This window comes from Cinclus cinclus, chromosome 3 (assembly GCF_963662255.1).
Source record: "Cinclus cinclus chromosome 3, bCinCin1.1, whole genome shotgun sequence".
NCBI classification, from domain to species: Eukaryota; Metazoa; Chordata; class Aves; order Passeriformes; family Cinclidae; genus Cinclus; species Cinclus cinclus.
Window position 1 is genome coordinate 56,710,495 of NC_085048.1, and position 23,616 is coordinate 56,734,110.

Sequence of the window (23,616 nt, forward strand, 5' to 3'; positions counted from 1 at the left end):
ATCTGTTCTATTGACCTGTTGACATAGCTGAGGGTAGTGCTGCAAACTGATTTGCTATTGGTGATATTCTGAATAACAAAATGATAATTTTATGAGTTAAACATTGAAGAAGTGCCATTAGTTTTTAGAAGTCATATTCCCACTTGGCTCTTCTCATAATCACTGTTACAAGAAATATTACTAGGATGACCATAACAATAAAAATAAGAGGGGACAAGTCTTTTGCCTTAGTCTGGAGTTTGAAAAAAACTTGGGGTTTTAAAATTTATTTTGCACTTGACAGCATTTATATGTATGGTCAGTTCCTCTGACTGATGTTTATAAGATGTTTATTCTCAGAAAATATATACTCCTGGGTCTGGAGATTTTTTAACTTCGGGGGCTGTTTATTAACAGCAGGACCCCATCAAAGATAAGATTGTGAGGGCGGTGTCTGAAAAGTAGAAGCAAGATAGGGTGGAGGACTGAACCTTGAGTCCACCCCTTTTTGCTTACTGCTTTGCTGTTCTTTGCCCTTCAGCCTCTTCTTTTCATGAGAAACTACTGAACTTGGAAGAAGGGCTCTGCATTTCTGTAGTCATGGCCCTCTTTTCTTCCCTCACACCACTATTTATAGCCATTATATGTGTTTTGATTGGGGTAATAATGAAGAAGACGAATGGAGAGAAGGAAAAACGTGACACTAAAAGCAAGCATCCATCTCGCCCATGGGTGGATGAAGACTTAAAAGATGGCACTGACCATCCCTTAGAAGAAGAAGGTAAGAAAAATCTTATCCCATACACTTTTGTTGTATGAATTTTATCTGTTGATACAGTAAAGGAGGTGCAACCTTCTGGGCTTCTTCACAGTGATGGCAATGCTCAGCACAACACTGCTGCTGTGCCCTGAGCTTGTCAGCTCCCAGGAAAAAAGCAGTCCTCATGGCATGTCACTCTTGGTGTAAATCTCTGCTCCCTCCAGACCCCACAGATCAAAGTAAAAAAAAATAATTAAAAAAAGATATATTTTCAGAGACTCCTGTCTGTTCCTCCATATATCAGATCTCAGATCTATGGGGGACTCTATGGACAGTGTAAGGAAAGAGAGGAGATCCTGCTGAATTCCCCACAGTCTCCTCCCAGGCCTTATTAGTGTGACAGAAGGGAAGACCTGAGCCGAGTGGTTGTATCTGCAAGTCATCCCACTTTATCACTCAGTGCTACATATTTTGTCTCAGTACAGCTAAAAAGTTGGAAATGTGTTTATTACTGTTTTTACAAAGGTCCTCCTTTTTTGGCTTCTGAGAATGTCAATGACAGCTTCACTGGGAGCTGATCAATATTGATCAAATATTTAAGAACAAAATATGGTGGTGGTGATAATCTGTTCACCCAGCTGTGTATTTGAACCCATACAGAATGCCCTTTATTTTCATTAGCTTTTTCTGTATCACAGCTTGTACAAAAATCTAAGCACAAAATGTACCCTTCCTTTTTCTTACTTCCTAACTCTCCTCCATAAACTTACTTTATTTCCTTGTGAAATAAAAATCTACCAAGTTCTGTCCCTATTAATTTTTTAAAGTTGTAGTTAATGCAGCATTTTTTTTCCTTTTTTTTCCTTTCTCCCTCAAGCTGGTTTCAAAAGCTTTTTGAATGGCCTGTCTGGGTTGTTTTTTCCCCATAATGACATGTTCCCTCAGTCTGCTTCTAGGAATCTTAAAATTTTATGGTGCTCTTCTGTACGTAGACCTATTTCTAAGAACCACTCTTTTCTCGATGTTCAAGTGTACTGTGAGTTAGTTAATCAGTTTCTAAAAATAGTTGATACCAGGAAAGGTTTAAACTCTGTTGACTATTTATCAAATAGATACAATTTCTTTACAAATGAGTTCATGTCTTGTATCCTCCTTTGTTCAATGCAAAACAGACTCTGTATAAAATTATCCCATAATTTCTTTGTTGCTAAATGGCTTACTACTTCAGTTAAATTGCTGTAAATTAGAATTTATGTGGGTAGTTCAAATGATAATCTATGAATTATCATCTTGGACTATTGTTATTTCTATCTGTTAAAAATTTTAGATCCTCTGCATAAATAAACCCATTAGCTCTTATCAAGGGGCCTCACTGCCACAGCTCTACATGAAAAATTTTAGTCTTTTATGTGTTGCTTTCCCTGTAATTCAGGTGCTAAATTCAAAGCTGTACTAGTTTAAAATTGCTTGCAAAAAATTTTGACAGAGAGACATGTTGGTACTATTGCTGAGTTTTATGTGCTTTTCCCTTCTCAATATCCCATGTCATCCAATACTAATTTTTCTTGCTATTTTGCTTTTAGTAACAAATAATGATCTTTCCCTTAATGGTGTGTGATTCAAACCAATTTATTTGTAAAGCAGTAGTGTCTTTTATCTCTAGAAATATTAAAGTAATTCCATCATTCACAGGGAAATTTTTCTTCAACAGGGGAAAGCCCAGCCTAAGTGAGAAGAATAGGAAGGAGAAGAAGAGTTAGTAAGGGTCTGCTACTTTGCTAAAGCCTTAATTAAGAATCAAAACATGTTAACCTTGTTGTCAGTGTTAAATTTTTCACTGACTGCACTAGATGCTGAAATGGAAACGTGGATGTAAAAAGAGATTTTTAATAGTAAAGAAAACTTTACCTGCAGTGTAAATTCTGCTATTTTAGTAATGTATCTTACTTTATTAGACAAGCTCAGTTCTACTTAAATGTCTCAGTCTGGCTTGTGTTTAAAAAGATTAAATTCCTCTGAAGACCATTTAAATTAGGTAACATGAAACATTCTTAAGGCCTTGTCTAAAGCTAGATTCTAGGGCTGCCCCATGTGAACAAGCTGAGTTTTCAACATCCCCTTGAATAGGAAGGGGCAGCTGAAGACTAAGCCTTTTGATTCATGTCCCTTAGCAAGGCAAGGTCTGTTTGCTGAGAGAGTGAAGCACTCTGCTAGAAAAACAGAAAAGCACTGACCTTACTTATACCCCCAGGAGCCTTCCCTGAAGTGGAACCCTCAGGGATGTTTCCCATGAGAAGGACATGCCTTTGAACAGCAGAGCTTTCAGTGTAAGTAGCTGAACTGCTTGAGCAGACTCAGTAGGGTCATTTATTGGCAGTGAAGGGTAGAACTGTGAGGGCCAAGAGCTCCTGAGCTTGTCTGTGTTGCACTTTCCATAGCTGAAGGGATGGATGTTAGTCAGAGCAGCCAGAAACCCCAGGTCTTTTGTTAAGTGCAAAGCACTCAGTCCATTTGTTTAATGCTTTAATTGGCAGTACTCCAGATTTGTTTGCATGCCCATCTATCCTGTAACATTTTTTTTTTTAATTTATAAGATCCAGAATGAGAGATTTTTATGTTGTGGATTGGCAAGGACACTGATCATACACTCTACTTAAGGACTACTAGCAACACACAAAGTCCCAAGTGTTCCATGTCTTCTGAAAATGCACTGCTGGTTGCTCGTGGTGCTCCTTATAATAGACCTGTCCCACTTAAAAGCATTTCTCCTCTCCCCAGTTTCAAACACTTCCCATACCATAATAATACCACTATTGACATGGATGAGGCAGTAGCAATTTAAACCTCCTTTTCAATATTTTGAAACCTCCAGTTCATGTTTTGTATCATTTAGGAACACAGGACTTAGATGGACGCAATGGATTACCATGTCTATATTCCTACTGCTGCAGATACATCCAGCTTTTGTCATCAGCTGAATGAACATGAAAACTGGACTTTGGTGACCCTTTTCCTTTAACCTTGCTGAAAGGCTTGTCCAGAATTTCTTGCTATGGGTTAAAAATCCTCCTCACCTTTCTGCCTGCCTAAACTTATTTAATACTACTGTATGTGTATTTAGTCTTATCCATACTCTTGATTTTAAAAGATTCTCTTCTGGCCCTGGTATATATCCTCCTATGGTTTATGGATAGCAACCAGATTACCTCTCATCTTTCCTTATAGAAGGTTTTCTCTTTATAACAGCCACTCTATTTCTCTTAAGACCATAGGAAACCTTCTGCAACTATATTCCAGTTGAGGGAATTTTCACAATATTTTCATGCTGGGTTCTTCCTTCTAGGGTCTGTGCCTCTCCAGCTTGCTACTTCTTTTGCTTAAGATCCCTGACCCACTCTTGAGGTTTCCAGGATCAGCCTGCTAACCACTATTTATAACCCAGTAGTAGGGTAATCCATCTCTTTTAGTTCCCTATTAGTCACACTCAGTTCAGGGATGGATTCACTACTGGGATTCCTGCTGTGACCCATTTTGCAGCAGTCTGCCATTAATCAGACAAAGAACCCACAGGGTCAGTCACCCAGCATTTAAGACAGAGATATAAAAACTTTCTTTACAAACACTTTTTTTTTTTTCCTATACGTCATGTCTTTACACTGGAAAAGAGAATTAGAGAGGAATTGTATGCTTAGGAAGCAATTCCCTGGAGAAGAAACTTGTTTGGAAAGCAAATGCAGTAATCTTGACTGGGGTTTCTCAAGGATCAGTCTCAGGACCAATTGTTAATGCTATCTAGTGGTCTTTGCACAAAACCAATGAGAGTAAAAGTGAAATATTTTAATGACATATGACTGGAAGCCAGCAAGACAGAGAAATGTCAGTGTAGGTGAAATAAGTGGCCAACAGAAGTAAAATTACAACTTACTGTTCCCAGTATGAGATTTTAATTCAGAACTCATGCTTTAAACTGAGGTAAAATTTATTACATGATTTGCAGGCTGATATAACCTCCCATATGGACTGCTGGGAAGAACATAGTCATCATCCTAAAATGTATCCAGTGAGGAATTTCTGATAGAGATAGAAAAATAGTACTTTTAAAATGAGATTCCATTTGGGATGTCTGAGCCAAACCATTCCAAATTTACTTAAGAAGCAGGAAGCTTAATGACTGCTGTAAATGGGCAACAGAATTGATGGCAATCTTGAGAATGTGGCTAACAAAGTAATAGACTTGCTAGCGGGATGTCTGTTGTCCATCATGTGGTGGAGTACAAAGAGATACAAACAAGACATTTGTGGTATTGTATAACGTGACCATACAAACAGGAGTATGTCTAAACACAGCAATTAGAGATACAGAGAGCATGCACTAAACAGATGGTGCTGATAATGATTTAAAGTTAGCATATGGATAATGTTAACTGCTAAGAAAGAATGGTAGACACATGGTGGAAGAGAATATATCATTCAATGTATTATTTCAGAAAAATAAATTTGCCAGGAGGGTTTTGGTTTTGTGTGTCAGTTCCTGCACTTCTAGGTTTTTCTGCTTCAGCCAGTATTCCTGTGTTGAGTGTATTGAGATTTTCCATTCTTATTACCCATCTCACCTTTGTCCCATGTTCAAAATCTTTGAAAGGGCATTTCTTTTTTTCATCTTATTATTAAGTTGAACTATCTTGGCCAAACAGCAGCTTCACTTCTCTTCTACTACTTACACAGGAAACCCCTTCACAACACAAAACAAGCAAGCACTCATTACTATTTTACTGAGTATAGACCACAAAGGGAACATTATCAAGAGGCACCCTTTAACTTTTTGAGCATGCAAGATGATCACAAAAATAATTTTCACAAGGGCTCACTGCTTTCCATTAATCTGGAGCCAGATCCTTGCAGACTATGACCAAGAGTGCTTAACACAGGCATGAAATGCTAAACAAAACAAATTCTTAGGGGGAATTATTGGTACACAAAATGAAATGTGTGCTGTTTGGGGACCAGAACCACTCAGTTTAGATTCAGTTTATGAAACTGGGTTTATTTTGCCCTTTTTTACAGGCTAAGCCACACTTGTGAATATTGACTGCTTTTAAAATTACCAAAAAAAACCAGCCTGGTCTCTAAGGCAACTGCATACTACTAAAACACAGAAGTAATTGCTGTTTGAATTTGCACTGGAGATTGCTATGATTCAGGAATAACGGCCTGATAGCGACAGAAAAAGAACTGGAGTATTTTTTCCTGACGCAGCTCTCTGTAGCAGATTGCTCAATACTATTGACTAGTCAAAATGTAGCATTTAAATGGCTTTAACTTCCACATCATAGCTGCAAAAAAGTGCTATCCATGCTGATTCTAGGAATAGGGGGGAGAAAGAGGCCTCAGAGACAACAGAAGATTCATTTTGCAATATAAGCAGACATATTTCAGTGAAATGGAGAATCATTTTGAGTTCTTAAATTAAAGCCAAGAAACACAATATCCTACATTTGATATGTTGTTATCCTAAGTATAGATGCCTGACATCCATTTCCTCTTATTCTGAAAGTATCAGGAAACCAAAGAGCTTAACCACAAAGTCACAATTCTGCAGAGCCAAGGCTTGCAATGCTTCTGCTATGAAACATGAATATGGAAGAAGTTGACATTCAGCTCTTCAGAGAAGATTTTACACATATTGGTAGTTCAGCTCTCTCCTTAACTTCAGTAATGTAATTGATTTTTTTTCCTTATTAAACAAGAAGGAACACACATGTTCACATTTACTTGCTGAGAAAAGTGGGCTGGAAACCTCTCCACTTTTTTGATGCTGTTTCAGCTTGTAACCCATTTTTGCAGGCAAGCTTGCAGGCTGAAGTGGAGAAGGAAATTACTTCTTTGTGGATCACACTTGCTAGAGCCAGCCAGGACCCTCCTGTCACTTGGTATTTAAACAAGGTGTTTATTCCAGCTAGAGCTGGAGTTCAATGAGTTGTGTCAACTGGAACCTCAGACTTAGCCTTACCAGTGGTGTAGAAGTGAAGTGTATGCCAGTGCAGGACAAGGTGTGTTACGGTGTGAATGCCAAGGATATCAACAGCATTCTCCAGAAAAAAAAAAAAATCCCTAACCACCTGTATTTTCTTGCAGAGGGTGAGGAAGAGTGGCAAGGACTTGAAGAAAATGTTGCCCATGTTCCCTTCACTGGTGAGCGCTACTCTGAGGCTGAAATGATTGAAAGGTCACAGACGTTCTACGAGCTTCTGAATAAGAGGCGATCTGTCAGGTTTCTCAGTGATGAGCCAGTCCCCAGGGAGGTAATCGATAATGTCATCAGAACAGCAGGTAGGTACTGAGTAGTTCACAGTCTGGGGGGAAAAAAGGGATCAGCATTGCTGTTCAGCTGTCTGACTGTGATATGGTGGCGTGGAAAAGCCAAGGGAACTGGAATTTTGCTTATGGTTTTCCTAGATTCACCTGTAGCTGGAATTAATTAGTGCCCATTGATTGATTGGAAATTACTCAGCTTGAACAACTTCTGTCAGAGACTGGTCTGGAGTACTCCCAATTCCTTTGTATTTGCCCTTCACCCATAAGGGAAGAGCGCTTCAACAGCATGAAACAACTTCATTTTCAACTTTTAAAAGATGTTAAATTAAAATTAAATTTATGTGTGCTTTATTGAGACATCTTTCAAATAGAAATATTGTTTTCTCAAAAATTTCAAGCCATGTGTACTTCACATGCTTTAAAATTTAATGCATTATAATGGTATTTATCATGTGTGGATTTTTTTTGCCCCCACCCAAACAAATAGATTAAATTGTCTCAGCTATGCAAAATATTTCAGTTGACATAAATGGTTGGTGCTTAATAAAGGGAAAGAAGTTCAGTCTAGAACAAAAACCGTTTTCCTGTCCTTCCAACAGTAGTGCCAGACCCCTGTTGCATATGATTGAAGTGTTATGCTGAGGACCATAATAGAGGTTATTTGACTGAATCTCAGAAATTGGTTATCTTTTTGTTGTTGTTGAGAATTTATGTGTTTCAAATCATTACTGTCATGTCCTGGCCTAATCTCATCTCTGCTTTAGTAACATTGATTTCAGCCAGGAGTGGTTTTAGACCCTCATTGTTTCTCTTATTCTATGAGCCAGCTGTTGCTACTATAGAAAATATTCCCAAGCAGCTTTAGAGAAAAGTTCAGTAGCCTTTAGCAGGGTTAATAATCTAAAGAATCTCCACATTTGAGATGCATTATTTTCCCTTTAAAAACTGTAAGCAGCTTTGTTACTGCACTATAACGCGTCTCCATCTCCCTCTAATTAACTAGGAATCATTAAAACACTGAGCATGTTTGGGCAAATGCAACAAAGCAAACAAGCCTGGCGTGCAGATGAAGTACTTAGTAACCCTGAAAGCTTTGGGCTGTGGAGAGAAAAAGAAAACAAAAGGAATCATGGATGCCATCAGCTTTTATCCAAACCTGAGGAAAGGCAAGGTTCACAATATAAAAACATTTTCATATATCAAGAGAGTTTAAGCTGCTGATTCAGTGATTCTTGAACTGAAATCAGTCCTTAGTATTGTATACATTTAAGTTCTTCAAATATTTTTAAATGTGTATGAGGGACCAGAGAGATCTAAGCAGTCTTCTTAAACTATATATCTGTGAACCTGTGCAGATATATATTCTTCACCTTCTGGCTTTTAAGCTCTAGGCCATTAAAATATTTCTCCAGTGGTGTTAGGGGTGAACAAGCACAGATTAAATGAGTGCACACCTATAAACAGCAGCTGTCTTTGGGACAACAAATTCAAACCTGTACACTCTATGGCAGATGTCTGTGTTGTACAGTTCCTTATTTTTGTCAGTCAATAACAGGTTCCTGCAGGTGGTCACTTAGTCTTGTCCTGAAAAACATTATTTTCACCCTTTAGCTAAAACCACACGTCAGAATTGGCTGTTTATTCAGATAGAGCTCTGCTTTTGTAGTATTACAAGTATTACAATACTTTGTAATAACATTATTGCATTTGTATATATATTGCACCATATCACTGCCTATAAAACCACCAAAAAAGGAATTTTTTACAAATCCTTACACTGGCTTCCTGTAAGATGGCAGTGTGAGAGGACTAACTTCTGTTCTTCAATTAGACTTGACGTTCTTTGAGAAAGAAATGGACAGGACTGTCTGCCAGAACTTAGTACTTTTCTTCCCATCTCATCCACTTGCTTTCCCATTGCTCAGCTGGTCAGCCTGAAAGCTCACAAGGAAGAGCTGATACCTCTCACTGCTCACACTCCTTCGTGGATTTTTTACTTTTCCCTGTTTTTGTATGAAGGTACTTCACCTAGTGGTGCACACACTGAGCCCTGGACCTTTGTGGTAGTGCAAGATCCGTATCTAAAACATAAGATTCGTGAAATTGTAGAAGAAGAGGAGGAAATCAACTACAAAAAAAGGATGGGAGACAGATGGGTTAATGACTTGAAAAGATTGAGGTATGAAAAGTCAATTACCTAAGGGGTGGAAAGAGAGCTGTTGTTACAATGTAGGAAAGACTTCTATGATTTTCTATTTCTTCCTCCCTCTCACTCACTTTTAAAATTTTTCAAAAATCCATGTTTGGAAACAAAAACTTATAAGTATGTGTAGAATTGTGGCTTGGTAGCTGGTTGATAAAATTGCTTCCAGTAAAAGGGATTACATGCTCTCTACTTTGAAAGTTTTCCAAGCACTTGGCTCCATCAATTTTCTCCTATGTTACCTCTGTGGCTGAAACTCTTGTCCCAGATATTTTCTTGTTTGCCAAACAGTCAAGCTCCCAGAGTCACTGGAAGCTTTGCTACCAATTGAGGAAGCCCCAAGGCCTGTCCCTATCCAAGTGCTGAATTATGCAATATTTAATTGTTCCAAATGTCCTGTGAAGTCTGACTGACTTCCTTAGCTTCACACAATGGAAAGACATCTACTGAGTCTTGGCTGGTCAAATGGAGCATATGCATAAAGCTTTGTAGGGTTGACTTGCCCTGCTTTTTTAATAACATTACTGTTTTTCAGGTGCTTAGGTGCTATGCAAATTTATGTGCTGTGCAAACAACTAAATACAGGAGGTTCTTATGTTTTGAGTCAGAACAGTAGAAAGCATTAATTTTCTTGTCTAAATCCTATATCATGATTGTCATTTAAGAAATTTGGAACCAAATGAGTTGTAACAGGGATGAAATACCCAGGAACAGAAAAACAATTTTTGCCATTGGAATATATCTAGGTTTAGGCCTTAGACGCTTTTGAACTTTTCTGACAGCGGTCTTCCCTGCAATGACAAAAAAAAGTTTGCACTGCTGGTAACAGGCAAATCTGTAAAATTCCAGGAATTAAATAATCTCAAAGGCAAATGCTCATGAGGCCAATTCATAGATAAGAGGTCAAGAACTACCTCTTATTTGTATGCAATTCCACTCATCAGAGTGAGCACATCAATTCTTCAGCCAAATTTGTTAAAATAGAGAACTCTATTCAAGCTTTTTTCTTCTTTCTGAAATATTTCTATTTAAGCGGATAATACTTAATCCTTTGCAGTAAATGTTCTAAGGTTTAGTCTACTGTTATAATTGTCATGTACCTTTAGTGCCCCTTCGCAGACAGCAAATGTAACTTACAGGAAAGTGAAAAGGTTGCAAAATTAATGTCTTAAACATTCCTTCACAGAACAAATTGGATCAAAGAGTACTTGGACACTGCTCCGTATTTGATCCTCATTTTCAAGCAGGTGTATGGGCGGCTTCCAAATGGCAAAAAGAAGACCCACTACTACAATGAAATCAGTGTTTCCATTGCATGTGGCATCCTGCTTGCTGCACTGCAGGTATGTTGACAGAACCAACATACTGTGAGTCAATATATTAGTTTGGATTTTGTACCAAGACTGTTCTGCCCAAATGAGGGTGGAACCCAGTTTAGATTTTTAACATTTTCAGTCTCCTGGATTACTCCAATTCCTGGCAATATGTCTTAATTTTGAATTTTAAAGTTATTCTACACAGGTCTGCATCTGAGAAGGTGATTCCTATCCTCAGTACTGGTTAATAGGAAGAAAAATATAATGCAGCTTCTGGAGTTGTCACTCTTCTCTCGGCACAGGCTTCAGCCCCTGTGGTTTCTGCCTTATGCTAACAGGGCTGACAGGCTCTTCAGACTACCCAAGCACGACTGTGTGTTGCCACACTGGCCACTTCTTTTCAGTAATCCCTACAAAACAGCTTAACACCAAACCACTTTTAGTATATAATGCTGGAAAAAAAATCAGGGACATATTCCACAGAATGGGCTGTACTATTTCAATCAGTCCTTCTGAGACATTTCTGAAAGTGAACTGATCTCTAAAGCTCAGCATGTTTGACACCAGCCAGTTACATTTTCTCAGTGGTTTCTCAGTGCTCAGTTCTGCTTCTTGTATCTGATGTACTCACACAAGTGTTAAATAGAGAAGCTATTCTGATAGTTAACCTGGCCTGCAAGCAAGATAACAGCAAGGTGCCTCCTCTCATATCAGGCCAATTTCCTACCAGGCACTCCTCCATCCTGTTTTGAATGACACTTTCTTTTGTGCATTGCTGCTCCTCAGGCACCATTCAGCACCATCACTATTAGCTCTTCTTCCCTGGAGAAGATAATTCAGATTACTTAATATGACAGGTGCATTTCCTGGGCACCTCTCCCTGGCTGACTTGTGTCTCAAAGCCTCCCAGGAATGCTTGCATTTTGTAGACAGTGGGACTGAAATCCACATGTGCAGCTCTCAGGAAGCGACTCAGCTGTGTGATCATACCTTGAATGATGTCAGCTCTTTATTGTTTGCAGAGATTTTTTAAGGTTTTTGTGAGATTTTGAATGATAGGAAGAGTGATACATAGACTTATTTTGGGATTCTGATGTAATCCATAACAATGGGCTCTGTGAGAGATGCCAACAGACTCCTGTGACAACTTCTGAGGCAGAGTCTGTGCCCCCTGTCCCTGTGAGGTCCCTCTTGAGGAGGAGCTCAAGTGTTCATAAAGCTGTAAGGCATCTTCCTGCCAGCTGTATGGAGGCAAGAACTGAAACAGTTCTCTGTATGAGCCGGATCGTAGAATAATGGAATAGTTTGGTTTTGAATGGATGTTTCAAGGTCATCTAGTCCAACCACCAGCACCATGGGATGACATTCCAATCATATCCCCACAACTACCTCTCAACTTCCCTGTGGCCATGTATTCCCCATCACACTGAGCAGGGCAGGCAGGCTATGGCTCTCCAGTCAGACACACAGACATGGCAGGCAGACTGTGCTGTTGCTGTGCTGGAGAAATGCTCTAGCTCTCTGTAAGCAGAGCAGACATTTTTTATGGTGCCACTGAGGCTGTGAGTAAATCAGGTGTTCTAAAGCCTGCAGCAGGTCTAACGAAGCAGCATTTCCAGACTAGCTGACAGAAGGGTGTGTGCAGGTGCGGTGGGAACAACCACTGCATAGAAAGAGCACAGACCTCTGTCTCACTGTTGCTGTCTGTCTCGTTGCAGAACGCAGGTCTGTACACAGTGACCTCCACACCCCTGAACTGCGGCCCCCAGCTCCGGGTGCTGCTCCAGCGCCCAGCAAACGAGAAGCTCCTGTTGCTGCTCCCTGTTGGCTATCCCAAGAAAGATGCCACTGTGCCTGCGCTGACACGGAAGCCGCTGGAAGACATCATGGTGTTCATGTGAGCCCAGTGCCAGGAGGATGGAGAGCATCCCTGCTGACAGCTGAAGTTGTCACTGGTGTTTCTGTGCCTCCTGCCTCTATTTATGTCCCTATTATCCTGTTTACACCTCTATTTCTTTTAGTGCTAGTACTCTACGGGCAGCAGTGAGCAGTCAAGCGCTGTGCCTTGGACAGCTGCTGTTACCTATCTGACCAGGGCACTGTTCCAGTGGCACTTATATGACCTCATCACTTGATTTTTGTCATGCATTCTGGGGACGAATCTCTTCTTGAACTGGAATATATCTTTTCCTTATAGTTTTGTGATTGCCATCACACAGTTATTTTAACTGAAGAATTCTAATTAAGGTTGTATTAAAAGATACAAAGTGGTCAAACTGAGCTGCCCTATCTTGGTCAGTGTGTGCTGTTTAAATGCCCCTTCCCCTTTACTGTGTGTAGAAAGATGCAAATTTTCCTCCTATGTAGTAGGATTTCTCTATTTGATTGATCTCAAAAACTTTCTCTATACCATGCTTTCTTAAACTATTGCGGCCACAAGTGTCTTAGGCCGGGGGAAATTTAGTAGGAACAAGGCATATAAGTAATTTGCTTGTTACCATTTATTTATACACGTTCCAGGAACAGTTAAATCACGTGGCAGCTGTCGGTCGTGCCCCGGGCACTACTGGTTATCCTGTTCATACCTACAGCTATACCAGTTTAACACGCTGAAACTGAAACTGCTTTGGGGACCCTGACACGTGAGCAGTGCTCTGACGTCAGCCCGGATCAGGGATTTGGGAGCGGCGCGCTGGAAGCGCTGGAAGCGCTGGCGCTGCCGATGCCCGGGCGGGCAGAGCCCCCTCGTGGGTCCCGCCAGCATCCACAGGGGAAACGCTGAAAGAGACACTGCGTCCGTCCTGCAGGGCTCTCCGCTTTGGGAAACACTTCCCGCCCTGATCTCTGCTGCTTCCCACGTCAGGAACATTGAGCCAAATTGGCTTCAGCCATCCTTGGGGGGTGAGATACTGGAGTGCAGTGCCGTGGAAAGGGACCTGGGGGTCCTGGTCCATGGCCAGTTGAACACGAGTCAGCAGTGCCCTGGCAGCCAGGAGGGACAACCCTGACCTGGGGGGCATCAGGGACAGCATCACAGCCGGGCAAGGGAGGGGATTGTCCTGCTCTGCTCTGAGCTGGGGTGGACTCACCTCCAGTGCTGGGGGCAGCTTTGGGTGAAGTTGTTAGAGAATGTCCAAAGGAGGAGCAACGAAGATGGTGAAAGAAGGACCCAAGGGAATGGCCTGAAGTTGTGTCAGGGAGGTTTAGGCTGATATTAGGAAAGGGTTCTTCACCCAGAAGGTGGCTGGGCACTGGAACAGGCTCCCCAGGGAAGTGGTCACAGAACCAAGCCTGACAAGCCAAGAGTTTAAGAATCATTTGGACAATGCCCCTGGACACGGGGTGTGACTCTTGGGGGTGGTGCTGTGCAGGGCCAGAAGCTGGATTTAGTGATCCTTGGGGGTCCCTTCTAACTCAGGATATTCTGTGATTCTGAGTTAACCCAATTCTCATCTGAAGTCCAACCTGGTCTAGTGGAAGGCTCAGCAGGGAGAATTGAAACTACAGGATCATTAAGGTTCCTTCCAATTCAAACCATTCTATGATTCTACAAGTAAAATCTCATTTAACATCACTTGTCAGCTGAGCAAGTGGAGGAGATAATGTTTTGCAGAAGTACAGATTTGGCTGTGTCAATGCCTCTGTCACACAGTGGGTAAAACAATTTTCCTCTCTCACAGACCATTTTGCTGGTATAGCAGATATGGTGAGGTCTTTGTTCTACTAGCCTGATTCACATTCTCAGTGGTATAACTGTGGCAGGAAGTTTCTTATGCAGGCCTAGTCTGAGATCAGCTTTTGTAACTGCAGTCAAATAAAATCTGAAAAAAAGCAAAAAAAAAAAAAAAGTCCTGGATCTACATACTTTTGAGGTCTAAAAACTAGTAAGGGAGATAGGGATGATCTGAACCAAGCCAAAAAGCCAAGGCTGATCAGCTGCAGGTACCAAGTTATCAGGAATACATATTAAAGTCACTGTTGCAAGTTTCATTCTATGCAGATGCTGCTCTGTCCCATCATGTCCCTTCACAAGCAGTTTGTACCTGCTGGTACTACTATGTTTTAAATCAGAGTTCATATCAACAAAGGGAGGACTGAATAATCCCTGTCACATTACAATCTTTCCTACAGAAATAAACTCTCAGTTACGGAAATAAATTGCTTCTGCCTGGTCTCAGTCTGCAAAATAGATGACACTTACAGAAACTTTACTAAATGAATTCAGTTTCAAACAGCAGGAGCTTGCATATATAAGGTTATTTTTAGTGTGGTTTCATAACTAAAAAAAAAAACTGAAGCAGTTTTAAAAATACACAAAAAATTGTCACAATAACAAGCATTGGTATATACCAATATACCTCTTCACACCAAAGAAGATTAATGTTTTTTTTCTCTCTGTGTTTATTCTGGACACTAAGATACACATAGTAGTTATAGTAGTTTAAAAACTCAAGCCCTCACACCTACTAGATGTAAAAGAATTTATCCAAAGAGCATTTCTGGAATAATGAAATATAAGTAAAATTACTTTGGTTTTTTTTTTCCTTTTTCCTCCCTTAAAAATGCTTATTCAAATGGAAATACTTCAGTAGTATTATTACTGCTGATGATACTGCAGAGTCTCTTCTAAATCATGTTAGTACTCCTGTTGTGACAAGCCTACTTGGAATTACCACTGTTCTCCAATAAGTGCACTGTCTTTACTTAAAACACAATTAAATAATAATTCTTTTTGCCTTCCATGCACCACACTGTTGAATAAAACAAAAGTTAGCATTTAATTTTTTTACATTTAACTAGGGATACCTGGATGGCATTTATTCAATTTCAAGGTAAAGAATGTTTTTTCTGCTATCTAAATGGACTTCCCCATGTTTTCACTAGTGTCCTGTTGGCCTGGTGCCACCCATCTCCAGGAGAAGTCTAACTTCATCTTCCCTGTATCTTTCCATCAGATAGCTGCAGACAGCAGCTGGCTCTCTCAGTTTCTGGCATCTTTTTTCCTTGAACTGTATGGACAAATTTGTGCATATTCAAGGACTCTTGCTGACTGAAATTTGCCAGAAATCAGGTGCAACACAGTGTTCTGCTCTTGAAATCAGGTGCAACACGGTGGGTTGCATGACAATCCAGATAATTAAAGGAATAAGTATCACATTTGTTGGAACTACGGCCACCTGCCCATCTCCTCCCAGTGCATGGCTGACTGAACTGGCACTGGTTTCAGTCAGCCCTTGAACACAGAGCTGGAGGATATTGCAGCTGGTGTTCATTAGCCATCCATCTGGCCATGCCATGAGGTAGGGAAGTGTTACTCCTGGAGCAGCAGCACCACCACCTTACCCACTCCACTGTCTTCCTTTCAAGACAGGTGAACCAGAACCTAAATGATGCTGCTAGAAAGCAATTTCTTTAATCTCAGTAATTCAGAGGGCAAAGTCTGAGGACTCTGTTACATTGGTCTATGTGCCCATCTCCTCCATAGCTATGTGATCAAGTTCAATAGTCCCATAAGTGAGCTGGGCTGTAGTAACCATCTCAGTGCTCTCTGCTTGATGGAAATAGCAGGTTGTAAGTATTTAGCTTCTTTGCAAGTAGCTTAAAGCTAAGTGCTGTTATCTTGAATTTGACAGAAATAACTGTTCCCAGGCACAGTTGCTGGGTCTGAGCTGGTCCACAGGGCTGACTAATTTCTGAGTTGTGTGTTTGAGCATTCCTTACCATACAAATTCACACTAGTACAATAAAATTAAAGCAACTCCTGGGTGTGAGGAAGTATCAACTTGGTGCCTCAGATGAACAAAAGCATACAAGTCCCTACCTCAGGTTGTGGTTTTGCTCTGATTAAGCTGCAGCAATTCAAAGACATCTAAGCAAGTAGATGTGCAGTCAGCATCTGATCGATTTATTTCTTTAATTGCTACATGGATCTCATGGGCCCATGAAAAATCAATCTTGAGAAATAATCCAGCTTGCACTCCTAGGCAGGATCAGCTATACCTGAATGCTAGGTACTGACAAAACATGAATCCACAGCACTCATAAACTGCTCCCAGCCAAAGACTTGAAAGAAATAAAAATGCAAATGCTAATTCTGCCAGCACATGCAAGTCCTAAGAAGTTTTTGTTTCTGGAAGGGCTTAGCTTTGGCATCATGTGTCACTAATGAGACCTCCATGGAGATCATTAGGAAGAGATTGGGCTACTGTATTGTTTTTGAAGATTTCCACCCACTTGAGCTTAGGTGAAGCAGAACAGACATTGTAATCATGACTTAGAACTCTCAAGGAATTTAATTATTTTTTTGGCTAACATTACCTATATCAGACATCTGGGAGAGCCAAGCCTTTGCCCATATAGATAGAACTCTCCTGTGCTTTTGGAGTGTAAATAATGAGAGCACTTTAATTGTGTGAGAACTGGGCAACAATTCCATTCAAATTTAAGATGGAAGAGAGCCATTGAAGCTTGAATCACTGCAGCAGCAAGTTACCAGTTAAATATCACATCCTGTTCCAGGTCGTGTATGTGTATTAATTTAGCTACAAGATTGGAACTGAGTTGAACTACTTCTGATAGAAACAACAAAGGCATTCCAAGACCCAGGTAACACAGTGTAAGGCATGGGAAAACAGTGCTGATAAGCAAGATGGATAATGACCATAACCCCAAGGCATCAGTTACTGAGTTTTTTGAGACATGGGTTTGAGAGATGAGGTGTTTAAAGGATTTAAAAGAGAACTCTTGGGATTTTTTTATGGGGAGCTACCCTGTGCCTGAGGGTAAGTTCTTGTCTATTACTTGAGGGTGGGATCTTGTAACTGAGATCACAAGTGGCTGGGCTTGAAAGAGTAAGACCAGAGTCCAACAGTTTTGCCCTACAATGTGACAGCATTGGTGAAGTTATCCTGAGGAACACCTCTTTTAAATACCAAGTCCAAAGTGTGAATATTGGGAGTCAGACAAAAGCACAGCTCTGGTGACCCACAACAGTCACAGATACGCTTCAAAGAGAGAATCTGCTTTAACAGGCTGCCTTTTATTTTTCAGTTGTATATGCAGTAGGAACATGGGTCTGTAGATTATGCACTGGATTTTAATGAAGCTTTTGTGTCATTGTTTTTGTAGTGCAAATGGTCCAAATGTTGGAAGGCTTTTAGCATCTTCAAACTATTCCTTTAGTTTACTCATAGCATAGCAATTATTCAGCTTGCAGAAGGCTGTCACAGCCAATTCTCTGTGGGACTAATGCCAAGGTAGCACTCTTGGCTAAAGAGAGATATGTTCCCTAGAAGCTTGCTGTGAAAGATATCACTATGCAAGTATCATTACCAAGTGGAAGGGTTAACAACAACTTGCTGGTTTTGCCTTCTTGGGGCAAATAAATATGAGATGTGATATAAATCACTCCTTTTTCAGTCTGAAGATCTTAGTTTGCTTTCAGTACCAGTGTACCAGTAAATTTATTCTTTGTGATTTATGAATGAAGAAAAAAGAAACAGAGCAAGACAAGCCACATCTATCAGGCAATGCTAAGTGTCCACACAAAGGGGTCAAAGAGCTGAGGAGAAAAAGAACTTTCCTATGCTGGCCGTTCTGATTGTTCCTGCTTGTGCACTGGTATGTATCAAATTTAGATCTGACTAAACTTCAGGAGACTAAGTGACCCTTGAAAAATCAGTGTCACTCTTGGAATTATGTGTTAAAAGCTACTAATGAGCATAATGAGCAATGACTTAGCTGCTGTCAAGCAGGAGGCTTGTGGCACCGCTCCTCTTTGGTACAGGACCTTTATTTCTCAGGGTACTTTTTAGACTTAATATAATACAGGAGCTCATTCTTTAATGCTAGTCTCCATTTCCCTTTTTGCTGGAAAATGGAGATGAGGCACATGATGGGAGAAGAAAAATTTTAAATTCAGTGGAATATAAATATTGGTCAAAGCAAAGAGGTCATATAATCAATAAACAAAGTGATGGACATTAAATGAAGCTTCATGAATTTAAATGTTAAGTAATCACATATTTTACAATTTTGCAAAATGGTATGAAGTAAGAGAATCCTCTACTTTAAAGTAGGGTGAATTATCAATCAGCTTTAGTGGTAGCTGGTCCTGCAAAAGGAAGAAAAACTTCACAATGAATACTTGAAATATTTATAAATTATCTCTTTAGAAATCAAAAGCCACTGAAAACACTGACTCATTTTGATTAACTTCCAAGAAGCATGAAAAGAATTGTGATTATCTTTTTTTTCACTGGTTTGGAGACCAAAGCAGCATATGCAAGTATAATCACTTGAAAGAGATTTAGGATCTGTTTCATGCTGAACTGTATTTCAGACTGCCCTTGAAATGAGAAAGTGTATTTCCAAAGTGTCTACTAGGCAGGATGTCAAGGCAACAACTGATCATCTCTAGGTAGAATTCTGGATTTCATTTCCGTAAGGATATGTTTTGCACTGAACAGGGCATGGCGGCTCAGTGGGATCTGAGACAAATATGATGCACAAACATTGTGTCTCAAACGTCTCTGTTTGTTACAATAGCATCGTAAATCAGAGCCGTTTGGTGGATGGAACCTGACAGGGAGATTTCTTGTTGTGACCACTTACTCTGGCTGTGCAAGTACATGTCAATGTCTGTATATAAGATGTGTGTGTACCTATAAAGCGTGGATAAGGACTGTGGCACAGCAGAACTGCTCTTGCCTCATGTGATACAGACTGGTGCTCCCTAACTGGCTGCAGTTTTGGCACTTTCCCAGGAAGGAAATCTTAGGGAAACACCAAACACTGCTCGTTTTGGAAGGAGCAGAATTAAATCTTGCATAAAAGCTCTAAGGCCAGAAGGATTCTTAAAAGTGTCTTGGTTCTTAGCAGAAGATAGGGATGTTTTAAACAGGGTAGCCTCTAACTATTGCTTCTCCCTGAAAACTAGTACAATCTGAGTGCATTCATTATGAATGAGCAGCAGCAAAATAATATCTGCTTCTTGTTTATCTATTTTCTTATGGTTTTGACCTAAATTTCTTTTCTGTCCTTCATTTCACATTGGTCACCATACAGTATATTTTTGCTATAGGTACTTTTTGAGCTTTGAGCATGGCGTTCCTATTCTTTAATAGAACAAGCATGGGTACTGTGCAAACTGTGTTGAGCTGGCAGGACCAGGAAAACAGCAAGTACAGGTCAATAGCAAGATCTCCATCTTTCTGTGCTTATTTTTACTGTAATTTTTTAATCTATGTGGGTATAGTACCTGATGTCCACTAGATATGGAGCAAAAAGTGGTTCTGACTTCAAAGTCTGTCTTCCTTTTAGCTGGATTTGTTGTACTACCTGTTTATAATTAGATGAAAAAACACAGTATGTATGAGGTAATAAACAAAGGTTAGAGCAAACTCCTGTCAACTGTTATCTATTTTAACTGCCAGAAGAAATCCAGCAGGCACCTCCTTCCCTAAAAATCAAAGTGAATAAACACTCTGTGAATATTACCTCCCCATTTAATTTAGTAAATTGTTGATGAACAAATTGCAAAGTTCAAGAATGTAATTATTTGGGATTAGTAGATAATTTTTTTAGCACGTAATTGATATTCTGTGGATCATTTGATTAGCAGCTGAAAACAGTTTTAATTGATGCTGTAATTAGCACAGTGCTTACTCCATATGAGACTGCAGTGTTATAAATTTGGGTAGAACCAGAATACAGAGTAATGCAGCTTGATTGCTAACTAACTTACACTGGACAAATGTTTTGTAGGAGACTACACTTTCATCTGCAGGAATTGAATACAAAAGATTTGCAATCAGGTCTGAATTACAAATTGCCTCAGAATTCACTTATCTTTCATTCTGTGCTGATGTCAGCTGTCTGTGGGTTCCCACTTTGTGGTTTTTGCATCTCACTGGTGTTTCAGGGCAGATTGGGCTAAATGTGTCTGATTTATGAAAATTTGCATGGAGAGTAGCCATGGATGGTGATGGACCCTCTGCATAAATGTCTACTCTGTGTGGAGTGTTCCCTCAGAGCATGAGAGACCCTCTTGACTGAAGGCTGTGTATTTTCACATGCACAGTCATGCAGCAGACCTGCATTGTGGGAGGACCGTGCTTCCTTTCTGTCCCTGAGATCCAGGAGAGCAGAGTCCTGTGAGCAGCTAAATGGGGAAATAATATTTTCTGCATGGATTTTTCAGAGTCAACAGATGTTATAGGAGACAGTGTTGCCTGAAGGCCAGTATCTCTGTCCACAATTAAAATATCTTTTGTAAGAAAAAAGTAAATTATGTTTTTAATAATCTTCCTTTTCTTTTTTTTCCCCCAGTCTGTTAATAAACTGCATAACTAATTTGGTGCTCCTGTTCTGCTCTCTAAGATCTGGGTACATAAATTTAATTCTATTGTTAACTTCTCAGAGAAAGTCTATTCATATGGAAGGAGCTTTCCCCTAACCTTTTGTAGATACATTTTTTTTTAAATTTTTTTTGGTTTTTATCCCCAGGTGCTCCTAATTGGCAACAAAACACATGAAGGGTTCCATTACGTTTGCTACCATTGCCCTTCTACCACTAGATGGCACGAGAATACCATTTAGGAAGAGACAACCTTTGCCTGGAAATATGTTGCTGCATTACGTCGACTAACTCCAGTTGCCTTTAACCACACTCTGTTACCCAACTATTACATCTAGGAATATGCATCTGAGTGATAAAAGCTGGAGTTTTATCTGTGATCAAAAAAAGGACTGCACACAAAGACTGAATTTGTCGTGTACTTCAGTAGCTTAACAGCTGACTGTAAATGAAGAGGGCGAAACTCACTTCATCCAAGTTCTGACAGGCTTGTATAGGTGGGTTTTTTCTTTGCTGTAGAAGGGACCCAGTTTTATCCAGTTTCTTTACCACATAGTGCCATATGCTTTGCAGTGATGCAAAGTTTCCCATTAGTCATAAAGCAGAATGTTGAGTTCACAGGCGTCTTCAAATAAGGATATAGCCACTAATTTTCAGCCATTTGCTTTAATTGATTTAATTCCACGTGTATTTTACTTCCTCCCCTGTTGGTCTTCATACTGTTTTCCAGACCTCTGCAGTCCTGGCTGGCCAGCAGCTGAGGCATGACTTGCAGACACTTGTCTCTTGAGAAGCCGATCCAACTCCAGTCTGCTCAAAGGCTCTTGCTCATGAGAAGCACAAGGCATGGTTGTCCTCTGAGTAAAGAGTATAGACTTTTTTAGTTTCTGCTGTTTGCCTGAGAGAAAAAGAAGATAATTCCTTCTTTCATTCCCTTCAGATGTGGATAAGTCAAGAGGGAATTGTGTAATGTAAGAATGACAAAGTTGTGGAGAAAAAGCTTTCCCTCCCTCTTCTCCCATCTTACCCTTGAAATAAATCTTCATTTACTCTCTATTTAAAGTATTTTGGAGCATGCTGTATATGAAAATTAGAACTCTCTCTATTTCCATGAGTGGTGGGAAAACTAAGCCTGGGATTTTAGATAACTTGTGACAAGAGCACAAGTCACCTTTTAATATGCAGTGTGGTGACATTAGAAGCCTAATGAGAGCAAAGAAGGGCAAAAAGGTCTGGGAGAACACAGGTTTGCAAGCATGTCTGTATGTCTGTAAGGCTGTGTTGAGGCTAGATCTGTTGTGTTACAACAAAAATTGTGTCCTGGGGGAAGGTAGGCTTTGATTTGCCTGCAGGTGTGGAGGAATTACTTGGTTGCCCAAGGAGAGAGTCAGTCAGATGCCAACATCAAATGAAGGAACATTCTCCTTATGGAATATTCAGTCGGGTAGCTAAGACAAAAGACTGGAATTCCTGTCCATGTAACACTGGATAAATCCCTTCCCATATTTTATCTGTCAGTGCATGAATGGTGGGATTTGTGCTAATAATCTACAGAGGAAATGAAGGGGGAAAATTACTAGAGCAGCCCATGATAATCTTGGTCTGATAATCTCAAATTTGCTGCTTACATCAGCTTTCCAGATTTCATATTCATCTTATCTGTGACTAAACCTTATCTGTACTTGATCATTAATCACAAATGTATTCTTCCTATAATAGTTGTGGTTGCTGAAAGGATACCAGGAAAGTAGGGGACCAAGAAAGGATAGATAAACACTGCAGGAATATTTTAACACTGGACAGGCTGGCAGCAATGAGCTTTGTGCACTTGAGGAAGAAAAGATTTTATGCTTGAACTTAAAGTTTGTCTTGGATGCTGCTTTCAACATTTCAGTTACTTCTGAGGAGGATTCCAGGTGTCTGCTTGAAAATAGAAAGTGTTCCCAGGCAGGGATTTCTGTCTATATTCAGTGCTCCTGTACTCACAAAGAAGAAGAAAATTTCTTATAAAGGGAAGGCACTAGATTCATGCAAGTTTAATGAAAGTCTCCTTACTATACTGTTTGTATAATAGTTATATAGATATGACAGAAATTTCTCCAATTAATATGATTATTTTGTGCTTCCTTGCTGTGTAACCTAATGTACACTGCTTTATACTTTTCTACTAGAGGCAGTACAGAGCTGTTGATGGAGAGACTGACTTTGACAAATACCTTTAATTTTTACTTTGAAAGAGAAAAATTGAAGCAGGAGTACTGAGAACTAAACAATGAGAGGGTCTTATGAATTCACGACATAAGTGGTAGAGAGTGGTTACTGTTTTGCAGAGCTGAATTACTTGAGATATACAATTCCACAGCAGTTTTACCAGCTATTCTTTGGTGTTTTCATAAATCACAGCAATAGGAAATTATTAGCTGTACATGCCCTTGGCAGCCTCCCTGCATATATCCTCTTACTGACTGCACCTGGAGCTGAGGAGCAAGCCTGCCTTGGGTAGTGTGGTTATGCCTGATGTGGTTAAAATTAAGGAGCAGAAATCAGAGTGATGCTGAGGACTGCAGGGCTGACCACCACCTTACACAGACTAGCCCATGGCTCTTGCTGAGCTTGCATGTGCTGAGTATTGGGCATCTATCAAAGCCTGTGGTAGTACAAAGCAGAAAGAACAAGTTCTCCCATG

General features: G+C 40.0%; 1 protein-coding gene across 1 annotated transcript; it reads left to right on the plus strand.

Annotated features, from left to right (window-relative positions):
• The first annotated feature begins 564 nt into the window (after window positions 1-564).
• On the plus strand, window positions 565-12,474 carry IYD (iodotyrosine deiodinase). Its single transcript, XM_062488865.1, has 5 exons — window positions 565-760; window positions 6,875-7,069; window positions 9,074-9,233; window positions 10,444-10,600; window positions 12,292-12,474. Exons 1-5 carry the CDS (start codon window positions 580-582, stop codon window positions 12,472-12,474), a joined length of 876 nt encoding a protein of 291 aa, XP_062344849.1. The 5' UTR covers window positions 565-579.
• Window positions 12,475-23,616: the final 11,142 nt, after the last annotated feature.